Genomic DNA, 12160 nt, shown 5'->3' with positions numbered 1-12160 from the left:
GGAGCCGCGCTGTGGGGCCAGTGGGCCGCTGTGGGCTGGCGGGCTGGGCTGGTGGGGGCTGGGGGGCGGCAGCTGCTGGGGGGCGGCAGGCCAGGCTGCGGGGCAGTGGGTGCTGTGGGGCAGCAGGCCAGACTGCGGGATGGTGGGTGCTGTGGGATGGTGGGTGCTGTGGGGCAGCAGGCCAGGCCGTGGGATGGTGGGCGCTGTGGGGCTGGCAGGCACTGAAGGGCGGTGGGCTGGGCTGTGGGGCAGCAGTTGCTGTGGGGCTGGTAGGCAGGAGCTGTGGGTGTTGCAGGGAGGCAGTGTGGGGTGGTGGGTGCTGTGGGGCAGCAGGCTGGGCTGGGCTGTGGGGCAGCAGGTGCTGTGGGGCAGCCAGCTGCTCCTCACCCCTGCGAGGAGGGACAGCTGCTGTGGGGTTTGAACCCCGCAGGCCCTCCCCGGGGGGTGCCCCCGAGCCAGAGGGAAGCAGGTCACGTTGCCGAGACCTCGGGGTCTGGGGCGCCTGGCTGTGCCCTGGCCTCCTGCGGGTCTGACCTGGCTCTGCTGGCCCCACGGGCACCCCACACCAGCACCAAGCTGCTCCAAGGGTTTTGAGCGGGCTCTGCCGAGCAACTGCCGGCCCACAACGGCTAGCGGCGGTTTGACTAAAAGATTTCTGGCGGCGAAAGGAAGGCGTCAGTTTTAAATAAGAAGCAGAAGGAGGTAGCAGATAACAGCAACGCTGTGCTGGGAGGTCGGATCTGTCGCGGGTTGCTAGTCCTTAGATGGCGGTTGAAAGCAGAAAGTCACAGTGATGCGAGCTGCCAGGGCTGGGGAAGCACGAGGTTGTGTGCTTGCCTTCTTGCAGCTCTTCCACAGTTGGCTGACTTTTTAAAATTTTTGTCATGGGGAATGATGAATGACAGAAGGGAGAAGGCAACAGCCAAACAGTCAAAACTTGTGAAAATAGGGAACTGGAGGAGGGCATGGAGCAATGCACCCTGAGGAACACTTGGTTTTCCCCTGAGGTGGATGCCCGTGGTGGATGCTGCCCTAGTTTGGAGATAGTCCAAATGAAAGGACCTCTGCAAGAGGCCCTGCACACTCAGTGCATGTGAGCACCATGATCTCCTGCTCACTGCAGGGGCCCAAATCAAAGGACCCTGTGAGCCAAATCAGAAATGTGCCCTCTGCTCCGCAAAGAATCCACCAAGCTGTGTGCCCAGTGGCATTAGGGAATTAGTCCTAATTGCAAGCTGGTCTTCCAGGACTCTTCAACTTGTTTTGGTGGTAAAACACCCACTGGTTTCTGTCTAGTTGGGATGCAACAGTAAGGAAATGGAGCGTGTGGACTGCAAGCACGTGGAAATGTCACTGTCCTTGGAGATAGGATATAGTGCTAAGGACATGACCCTTAGCTCTGACCCACTAGGCTGTTAAGACTTCAGAGAAATATCAAGGGTGGTTGGGCTAAGATAATAAAGAGAGATTTTTGGAGACTATTAAAAATATGAAGAAGAAATTCTAGAAATGTTACAGGGAATATTTCTAACAGATCACAGAGTAGTTAACTGTACAGAAAGTATAATCATAATTTCTATTCTGTATCTGGGAAAAAGCAAGCTGACCTGCTTGTGTCACCTGTAGATGAAGTATTTTCCAGTCTTCCAGCAGGTTTCAGACAGGTCTAACCCTAGAGACTTGAAAGAGTTATTGTATAATATATCTTGGCATACTGGGAGTATTTGCACTGTTTTATGCAAAAGAGATATGGTCAGACCTGTTGGGTGTGGGGTTTTTTTTGTTTGTTTGCTTGGGGGGGGGGTTGTTTGTTTTTAACAAATTGGGCTGCAAAAGGTAAATGGTTCACGATCATGACATCAGCCTCTCCTGGCTAAAAATACTGTATGAATGATCATTTTAGTCTTATCTGTGAGTACTCTGCAACTTCAGGCTGATGCTGAGCTCTTGCTTAGTGTTATCTGTATTTCTACCTCTCTGGCTAACCGAAATGTCAGGTCTGCCCTATTACAATGACGAAGACCTGGCCTCAGCTAGACTTCTTGTTTCCTGAACGGCTGTGAGAATAAACCTCTGGAGAAACTCTTGCTACTATAAAGTACTGCCTGTGTCCCTTCAGCTACCCGGACTTTTGCTAGCACATCAAATGACTCTCTGTACACATTTTCTGCAAAATTTTTATTTGTTTCAAATATTGGCCTTTATCTTTCAGGTGTTACATGGCTTATATTCAGGTATCTGAAATGTCTTTAGAATGAAGACTGTATTTGAGGAATACAAACTTTCTACATTAGTATAGCCCATCCCTACAGGAGCCAAAACTTTGTGGGGGATATTTCAAGACAGTGAGGCAAACTTCCACAGAAACTGCAGACAGATTGTATCTTGCTTCATGCTGTGGCAAGCATGCAGCAGGCTGTTTTGCCTTTTGTTTAAAAGATGGAGCGATATTTAACCAACGCTCTGGTAACACATGCCTCTTTCTCTGGTGACAAAATAGTTGATGTTTCTTCTGCATATAACAAAACCACGACCTTCTTGTTGCGGCAGCAGAGAAGCCAGTTAATAAGGGTAGTATGATTCATAGCAGTTGCTCAGTCTTTCTCATCTTTGAGACCACAAACTACTGTTAGAAAATAATCATGCAAATCACTGACTTCTCAGAAAACCTCTGGGGAAAACAAGCAAGAGCTCTCTCTCTCTCTCCCAAGACAATTCCTGTGGCTGGTTTCTACTTCTAGAAGGCCTACCAGCAGCACCTCTTTCACCCCCCAACTTCCTTGATTTTTTTGGGAATGTTACATGTAGAATCAGGCAAAGCACAGGAAGCAGTAGCTTGTGGGCTAGAAAAATGGGTGGGATTGAATGCTTGGGATTTGCTCACAGACCCGTCATCATGTACTATTTCTCTTGCTTTCACAGTCTGATCTTTCTAACACTGTTCCTCTGGTTGATGCAGGACTCCTGTATCTACAAACAGGAATGCACAAGAAAGCTGTTAATAACAATCCCTGGTAACTGACTTCCCTTCTCCCATAGCAAAGTGTAGTTTGTAGCTCAGAATCCTACCCTACAGCCTAGGCTGTGCATTTGTCATGTGTCTGTCTCTCTTGGCTCTTCAGGATACTTCTCTGTATCTCAGCCCTGAGTCTACCATGAGTGATTCACCCCTGCCATTTACGGCTGGAGTAAACACTGTTGAAGAGCAGAGGGCTCGCTGGGAGAGAAAGCGCAGCCGGACAGCCAAGGAGCTACTGGAAACTGAACACAAGTATCTTGGGCAGCTGGATCTGGTGGTCACAGTGAGTATTCTGGCTCCTCCTGAGATGTGGGTGCTTTCAGGCAGCATATTTTCATGGGGAAGTGTCATAGAGCAGGACTCTGATGCATCTCTACAGCATGGGACAAATCCCAACTCTTCATATTGTTGGGGCTGAACCGCTGGCAGTATTTTTTACCTCCTCTGTTACATCTGATAGCTTGTGTTTTTGGCCCCTTGGCTTCGTCCATATCCAGTTGTAAGTCATAAAGCTGTGCTTGTATGGGGCACGTAGCTCTAGATGTTTGAGATCTATGAAACAGAGGGGCACAGAGGAGACAAAGATAATGAACAATGTGGTTAAAAACAGATGTGTCGAGGAATATTGAAATAGACTCAGTCAGTACTGTAGTGCTGTTACACGTGTGTCTGTAAAGTTATGGTAACATTGCCAAGAAGGCTTACATCTGATGATTTTTTGGGTAGGCATTCCCAATGCTTGATATCCTTTTGAGCTCGAGAGAGTGCAGGCTGCAACTTCTGCTGCTGCTGCTGCATGCTGCGAATAACCTCCGAGTGACCTGTGATTGTTAACTGTTTGATGTGTTCTCTCCTTCCTACTTAGTTCTTCGTGACAATTTTAAAGGCCAAAGGGACGCTAAAACCTGCTGTGCTGGAAACCATATTTGGACCCCTAGAATCCGTATATTTGGCCAGCCAGTAAGTGAACAGTCTGATATAGTTCCTTTAATTATATGGGGAGGATTCTATACTGATGAGGAAACAAGATTTCAGGAAGTAAACCCAACATCTTGTGAAACAGGCATTCATTTCTAGCATTGCTAGCGTTGGTGGCACTTGGAGATGTATCGGGAAACTGCTGATTTGTATCCGCACGTCTGGATACCCAGTTGCTGTCTGCATAGTGGTTTTAAACTCAGTAACTCTGCTCTGCAGTATTCTATAAAAAGGGATGCTTTCTGTAGCTTACACTGTGACCATTACGTACATGCTGTGGATGGAAACTGGATGTGAGGTGGTGACTGACGAACGAAAGTCAGGGTAGGAGCTAACCACAGGGAGCTGAGAAAATGCTGTAAGTGATGTATTTCTCCATAGTTATCTTTCCTCCTTGTGCACAGGGTTCTCTCATTTCACCTGGAGAGAGGGAATTTGGGACTAGGACTGGAAAATTTATGTCAGAAATTGGAGCTTTATGGCCACTATTCTGAGAATTTGGAGCAGGCAAATAAAACCTTGAAGGTAATCATTTCCTGTGCCCTTCCTGTTCTCTCCTCCTTCTCTTTCTCCACTTCTGAAACAGCTACATTCTTCCCTTTCTCTTACTTCTGTTTCTGGAGTGATCAGTTTTCTTCCGCTTTCTGTGCTGCTGCTATTTTCCCAGTCTTTCTGTCATGACAGCACGATGAAAGCATCTCTAATTTAAAGTTTCAAATTTTTGATGCTTGTTGTTTCAGGCATGATTTTTTTTTTTTTTTGTGGGGAGCAGAGCTTTTCCAAACAGTTCCAGTGGAATTTCCTTTTTCCTTCCCCTGTTCTTTCTTTTCTACAGTAGAAAAAAAGATTTCCCTCCCCCCCTGCTTTTTTTTTTTCTCTCCTCTTTCCACCTTCCTCTTCAGATACAGTCTGTCTTCCAAGAGATTTTGGAAGGATATATTTTTTTCTGAAATCCTGAAAAATTTACCTGGAATTCATATCACCTGACTACCAGTTCYTGTCAGAGCTTGTTCACAGCTGTAGGAAGTATTAGAATATGTTTCTGCTCTGCTCGTATGCATATGCATGCACTTTTGGTGTCCCAAGGGGAAAAATAAGCCGATTTGGATACTTGCCTTGAAGCAATGAAAGCACAGGGCTGCATTGCTTTGTGTTGAGATGAGTGACAAAAGCCACTGATGGACTCCTTGCTTTTTATCTGTGAGCTACCCTTCTTTTTTTCTTTGTTTCTGTGTGCCCTGTAAACTAGCTTTATGTTGCTGTGCATGAACAGGGGTTGTCACTACCAATTACCCTTGGGAAAATGGTGGTTAGGAGAAAGGGAACAGTTTGTCCATGGCCACAAAAGAGGTTGCTGATGCTTGTGTTTAGGACTGGAGTTCTGTTTTCTAAGCTCTGGCACAGACCATTAGAGTGCATATTTCTTCTGCAGTCTCAAGGCTGTGTGCTCTGTCACATACAGGAGCAGTTGAAGAAGAACAAGTCGTTTCAACGGTTTAAGAAACTCCAGGAGTCTCGACCTCAGTTTCAAGGGAGGAAGCTAGAAGACCTGCTTCCTTTGCCCCTGCAGAGATTGCACCAGTAAGTAAGCAATTCTGAGTCTTCACGGTGCTGGTCTGAGAAGCGAAAAGGAACATAACATATGAGTAGTGTCTTGATTGCTACTGGAGGTAGAGTTCCTCAGTGTGTCTTCAAATTGGAGCATACAGACTGCAGTGAAACAGGCCTGTAGGTGTGCCTGTAAAGTGGAACCAGTGTACTTGTATGGGAGATGATGCAGAGAGGTGGCTATGTTTAGCCCTGGCTCCCAAGTCCTTCATTTAGCTCTGAGGTAGAATTGAAGTGGAGGCTTTCTGTCATCTTAGTAAGTGACTGAAGCTAGGCCCTGGACAAGAGCAAGCTGTCTGAAGTGCTGCAGAAATGGGACTGTCTGATGGAGATGGTCTCTCTCTGCTTTTGTGCAGGTTGCTGATCTAGAACATTGTGACTCTTCCTTCTTGTAGATAACTGCTCTTGGGAAGAAATGAGATTAATGAAGTCAGGGGAGCTTTTCTCCCATCTCTGGTTATCAGGACCATATGCTTTCCTCTTATTTGGTGCCTGTCACTTTTCTCAGTCTGGACACATCCAGCCTGGATTGTTGCATTCTCCCTTTGAGGCATCCTTTGAAGGGCAGGACAAGAGGGTGCTGCATGCACTCAATAGCTGTCCTTTCTTGGGAGGGGTACCTGGGTAATAGAGAGCACAGTTAGTTTGCTGGAACTCCAGTTGCTGCTGTTGTAGGTCAAGTAGCTGCTCTTATCAATGCTAAAGCAAATTTGAGAGAGGAAGGACAGTCTGATTTCTTTGAAGATAATTGTGTGCGAGTATACCACAGTCTTTCGGGTAGCTTTATTTAATGTCTTAACCAGCTTGTCAGATACAGATGCAGAGCTGCTTGGTTAGACTTGCGGCAGGGCGGGGGGAGGTTGTGCGTGTGTGAAATTTGTATATGTTCTCGTGGAGTCTTTCTTCAGTCTGAGTCTCAAAATAAATGTTTAAATGTTTCCTAAGCTCCTGATCTGCCTTCTTTGGGAGGATAGTGAGTAAAATGCTCTGTGGGAACAAGGGGACCAGTCAGGCTTGGCAGTGTGAATGAGGTTGTGTGACCTTCACTATTGTCAATGGGTGCCAGTAGGATTGCTGGACACTGACTGTTTCCCAGGCTTGCTGATAATCTGTCTGGAAACTTCTTGGTTCTTATTTTTCTTTCTAGATGCATGTTGGTGTTGCCTTGGTTCTGACTTGTATGTGGCAATGGGGATTGCAGCAAAGGGCCTTGAAAACTATCTATAAGATTTATATAATTAGTGTACCACATGTCTGGAGAATGACAGAACTGGTCCGCTATCTAGGTGGCCCAGGATGGAGGAATGTGTGATGACAGGCTTTTGATCAGAGCTGGTAGGCTAGAAACTGCCTTTAGATGGCAGAGTTCTCGCATGAAAAAGAACTGCTTTTTAGGGTGTGATGCTGGGTATCACAGAGGTGAGAGAACATAATGCTATAGATTTATGGAAAAGGGGAGGCAATTTACTAGGTACCTTGAGGATGACAGGGCTGAAGTCAGGGGTGGCTTGGCCCTTCAGGTTCAGATTGCATAGTTTGGATTTTTTTTTTTTTTTTTCTCCCAGTGGAGAAGAAAGTATGGGTCATCATCTTTCACGAACAGAAGAGGCTGCTGTTCCCGGTATCTGTTTATGAAATAAAACTAYTCCTTCTATCTTAGGTACAAACACTTCCTCAGAGACCTGCTGGAGAACACCAGCCCAGACAACACAGAGTACCAGAAACTTGCAAGTATGTTTCCCCCTTATAAATGCTGCTACTTTGATCAGTGTTAACCTCCCTGCTAATCCTCATCTTCCATCTGCTTCCCACAGGAAAAAATATATCCTCTTCTGTCTGAGGTTTTAGGGCCTTACTGTTTCCCATCACCATCTTGATCAAGAGATATATCCCAGGAGGCAGGTACAGGGAATAGTAATGGAGAGTGACAGACTGGGGGAAGGGCCTAGAGGTTGCATCAGAGAAACAAGAGCTCTGTCGCTCAAGTGCTTCAGTTTTTCCTAGGTCCTTTATCATCTACCAGCAGTCAACATCACTTGTAGTGGGGCATTTTTCTTTATTTTTGCCTTCAAATTCAGAAAATTATTCTTTTGCCTAATATTTCATTGGCAAACATATGTCTTTTAGAACCATAGAAGTGTTGGTTGAAAGGGGCCTCTGGAGGTCCAATCTCCTGCTGAAATTAATGAGCAACTTCATCACTGATACTCAGCTTAAAATGTTCATTTCTTAATTTCACCTTTCTTTTCACATCAAGATAGATGAGGAGTAGCATGTAGTCACTTGTGCAACCTCAGAATATGCTGCTATAATTTCAGAGGCTGTGAAATGTGTTTCTGAGGTATCTCGATGGGTCCAAGACATCATTCGTAATAGAGAGAACTCACTGCAGCTACTTCGGGTTCAAAAACTGCTCAAAGGACAGAAGACCAAGGTGTTGGCACCAGGTGGGTCTTACTGACAGCGCTGCTTTTCCTCTGCCAAACTGAGATAACTGGAAGTAGGCTTGCCTTCATCTCTGACCCAGCTCATGTTAACCAATGTTCCTCTCTCAGCCCAAATTCCACAGATAGGTGGTGAAGGAATGTAACTAGTAAGTAATTTGGTCACTTTTATTAGTAGTTTTTCATTTAAAAAAAAGTCTTTTGGTAAGGATAAGCAGCAACTTAATTGCCTGACATTCAGGTAGAAGGAGCTGATGATATGTCGTCAGCAAGTTAGTCACAGGGAGTCCAAGGAGGTCAGGAGAGTAAGCATTAGGTGAGAATGAGAGAAAGACTTGAATTTTGGAAGAATATAAGTAGCAGTGTTCTGCCTTCTCCATGCAGGAACCATACCCTTTTTGAGTGTCAAGGGCTCAGTGACTGTTGTTTTATTTTAAGCTACAAGCTGCATAGACTTCTGGTCACACCCTATACACGGTAATAATCTTTTATCTGTGTGGTTAAACAGTGCCAGAAATCAGAGTATTTGTGTTGACAGCTGAGATGTAGAAGGTCACAGTCACTGGCATGTAAGATCATCTACCTGGATAACAGGTTTCTTTTGTGTGACTGTGTGTTCTCCATGCCAAGAGCATGCTCCAAGCTACACATGTGACATTGTGAGAAATGTCTCCAGTCTGGACACTTGTGAAATGGTCACTTGGGGTTTCACCCATGCCTTCACAAAACACTGCTATTGCAGAGGTTGTCTAGAAACAGTACTGCATTTGGAGAAGAGCATTGAAGTCACTGTGTTTAAAGGTCTCCAGGACATATCTCCACATATCTGTGAACGTGATTGTGGTTGTTGCTTCATACATGTGGAATATTGGGTGAAGGTAGAAAAAAAGGTTTCTGTGGCATTGTTATGCCCTTTTTTGGCCAGTGATTATCTGACAACTGTCTTTATTTCTCTTGCACGCTCAGGGCGCTGGTATATCCGGGAAGGCTGGCTTTTGGTGGTGCCTTCAAAGGGAGAAGAACTGAAGCGCAGGATGTTCTTCCTTTTTTCTGATATCTTTATTGCAACAAAGCCATGCCATCCGCTGCACCTGTTGAACTCAAACAAATTCACATGCCAGGCTGTCTACTCGCTTCAGGAGTGCACTGTGGATAAAGTGTTTGGCCACACACAGAGCCAGGGAGGGCTCCTCAGTGTAAGTCTTCCTTCTTCTGCCTTGCAGAAGCATCAGTGGGGGTCAGACTTGCAAACCAAGTCTCCAGCTGTCTCAGCAGTGGTAGGACTGAGATGACAAAAGGGTGACAAAGCTAAATACAAGAACTAGTCTGAGTTAGGGCAACTATTTTCTTGGGTGAGGTAGGTTGTCCTTTTTCACTTAACAGTATAGGCCCTCCTGAGCACTGTGGAATACAGGCTGCTGCTTGCTTCACTTAGCTCAGATGAGGAGGGACTGCAAAGACTCTGACAGTGTCCTCATCAGAGCATGTTTTGGGGACAGCCCCCACAGTCGCCTGACAAGTAATAAGCAGCATTACAGTGACAGTGGATTGAGTTTATAGGATATCCTGGAAAACAGAGAATGCAGAAACATGGTGGTGGTATCACAATGGATATTGCTCAAGCATCTAACTCCTTATGTATCGCAGAATCTTTAACTGGGGCTAATGCCATAGGTACAGGATTCAAGTTGAGTTCTTCTCAGTTTGCAGCACCTGGAGAGCCGTGTTTTGGCTCATGCTTTGTAAGGAAGACTCTCTGGACAAGCTGTGAATCTGTGGGTGGTGGTAGCAAAGAACTCTTAGGGGCAGCTTGGAACAAGGGAGAAAACTGCACAAACAGCACATAAGAACTAGCATTGCCCACTTCCAAGCATCCTATTAAGTATATAAATCTAAGGGAACTGTCATCTGTAGCTGGAAGGACTGGAGTGAGACAAGTTTGGCACTGGCTCTGTACAGTCCAGCCTCTGGCTTCCCCTAGTACCAACGCTCATTTTCTTTCTCGGGGGAAAGAAAATGGTGGAAATCTGCATGCAGGGCTGAGTCAGAAGTTCAGTGCTCATGTCTCTCGCTGTATCAGTTACCACCTTGGCAAGGGATGGTACAGAGGGGCACCAGATTCTGCTTCTCTTTCAGCTTTCCTTTCCACACAAGACACTTTTGTTGATGTCCAGTGACCAAGAAGATATTAATGACTGGTATCAGAGTCTCACAGCTGCAATCAGGTAAGCCTTCCTCCTTTTAAGAGGCTGAAGGAATGGGGCAGAACACAAAAGTGATCATATGGACCTGTACAACTGCATCTGTCATATGGCTATAAGGCTGATAGGGAAGACCTGACAGCCAGGATGCAAGGGAATAGGCTTCATGTATTAACTGTGAACTTTCCTTTTGTTTTTCTGTACAGGCAGCTGAAAGTCTGACCCATCTGAGAACAAGAAAATCTGGCAGGACAGCCTCCCCTCCTGGTAGAAGTGTTTGCAACCTTACAGAATGTTCAAGGACATGTAGCAGAACAGTTGCATTCAGAGGGACTACATACAGTGCTTGTGAGATTGAATGCTTTGTCAGGTAGTCTCATACAGGTACCACAAAAAAGCATATGCACATTAAGAATCTGTATATTAAGAATTTGTATCAGGACTTTTCCCATAGCTTAGAAGCTTCTAGCTTTTTTTAACTTCTTTTTTTCTCCTCAAGTTATTAAGGACAACTAGAAGAGGCCCTAGTTTACTTTCCTCCATTAAATGCTTTTATCCAATTGTCTTTCTAAATTGGTGTTTTCACACTTGTATGTCTACACACACTTGTATGTCTGCCCTCTCTTGCCCCTGGCTCTTCATCCCTAGATCAAAATGGATGTTGTGGGCAACARCAACACAGGCATAACACAGTATTTTCAGCTAGTGCTACAGAGCTCTTGCAGAGCTAGGGCCGCACTACTCTTACTCCCTTGACAGATTATATATATTTTTTTATGATTCATAGTCTTCAATTTTATATCAGAACAGTTTGTCAATTGTCCCTCCTCCTCTTAGCAAGTGACAGGTGGGCAGATGAAAGGAAACCAGTTCAGTGCTTAAGATCTTACCTGTCAGTTTCTCATTAATCCCATAAAAAAGTTGACTTGCTGAACTATTTTAAATAAACTGGCAGGGAACACACTCAGGTAACACGCATATCAAACAGGGTTCAGGTTTCTAATCTGAATTCTAAGAGATTATGCAGGTGAAAGAGCATTGTCCTCTGCCTTCAAGGTTTGCAGTAACTGTATCACATTGAAAGTCTACAATGAAAAGCCTGGGCAGCATCTCTGCTCCTGAAGCACAGCAGAAATCTCCAGAGGGCTGAGTTCAGCATACTGGCTCATCAGATTGCCAGTAATACACTGGATATCAGTTTACTAGGGTGAAAAACCTGTTTAAGGAAGAAATAAAGATAGGTTATTTTTCTTGAAAGCAATTGGGCATTAAAYCCCCCAAATGGGCTTTTAAAAATGTATAAGCTATGCAGCAGTAGCAGTTTAGTACATCTTTTCTGTTGAAGGGAAAAATGCCTGCTTGAACAAGATGTTAGGTCATCATCCCCAAGGAGTACAATTTCAAGGTCAGTAGAAGTATAAAGGTTTTCCTAAGCTCTCTCTCTCTGGGACATTAACTTTTTGATAGTAACCTGCCCTCCCCCTTCTTTCCTTAAACAGTACTGTGCATCTTTAACCTCTCACTGGAACAGAAAAGTGGTGCTGTGTGAAATAAGAATCCTGAATAGAGATCTACCAAATTCCAAGTTCTTTAATGTCATTAGATCTTGTCTTTCTATACAGCTCACACCTTGTTATGTACATCTACTCAGTCACCCCAGCTTGTGAACATGGGGAGGGAGCTTTAAAGTACAAGTCAAAGGTAAAACTAGCACTTGAAGTTTCACATCTCCTAGCAGTTACAGCATTGTCTGAGCAAGTACAGCCACCATGCCTTTTTATTCTTAAAGCCTACCACTCTAATTTGCATTCACCATTCTTTTGGAACAGCAAAACTAGCCTAATGTTTCACTGAATGTCCAGCCCTGAAAGCCTGCACACTGGCTTCTAGTAAAGACTTAGCAGCTCAGT

The 12160-nt window shown here is 45.1% G+C and overlaps 1 protein-coding gene across 4 annotated transcripts; it reads left to right on the top strand.

Moving 5' to 3' along the window:
* Nucleotides 1-1909: 1909 nt before the first annotated feature.
* Nucleotides 1910-11819, top strand: ARHGEF39 (Rho guanine nucleotide exchange factor 39). Of its 4 annotated transcripts, none has more exons than XR_003256967.1 (10): nt 1910-3302; nt 3885-3979; nt 4402-4522; nt 5460-5578; nt 7266-7336; nt 7924-8052; nt 9016-9245; nt 10186-10274; nt 10457-11655; nt 11750-11819. XR_003256967.1 is itself a non-coding variant. In XM_026087216.1 (10 exons), the coding sequence occupies exons 2-10, from the start codon at nt 3156-3158 to the stop codon at nt 10470-10472; spliced, it is 1017 nt and encodes a 338-aa protein (XP_025943001.1). In that variant the 5' UTR covers nt 1910-3014; nt 3123-3155; the 3' UTR covers nt 10473-11732. The 4 variants fall into 4 exon arrangements, 3 of the variants coding, with proteins under 3 accessions (XP_025943001.1, XP_025942999.1, XP_025943000.1); XM_026087216.1 differs by lacking the exon at nt 11750-11819 and having other exon boundaries at nt 1910-3014; nt 3123-3302; nt 10457-11732; XM_026087214.1 differs by lacking the exon at nt 11750-11819 and having other exon boundaries at nt 10457-11732.
* Nucleotides 11820-12160: the final 341 nt, after the last annotated feature.

This window comes from Apteryx rowi, unplaced genomic scaffold, assembly GCF_003343035.1.
Source record: "Apteryx rowi isolate R43461 unplaced genomic scaffold, aptRow1 scaffold_71, whole genome shotgun sequence".
NCBI classification, from domain to species: domain Eukaryota; kingdom Metazoa; phylum Chordata; class Aves; order Apterygiformes; family Apterygidae; genus Apteryx; species Apteryx rowi.
Note: the sequence above shows the minus strand (reverse complement) of the source record. Positions and strands in the feature narration are given on the sequence as shown.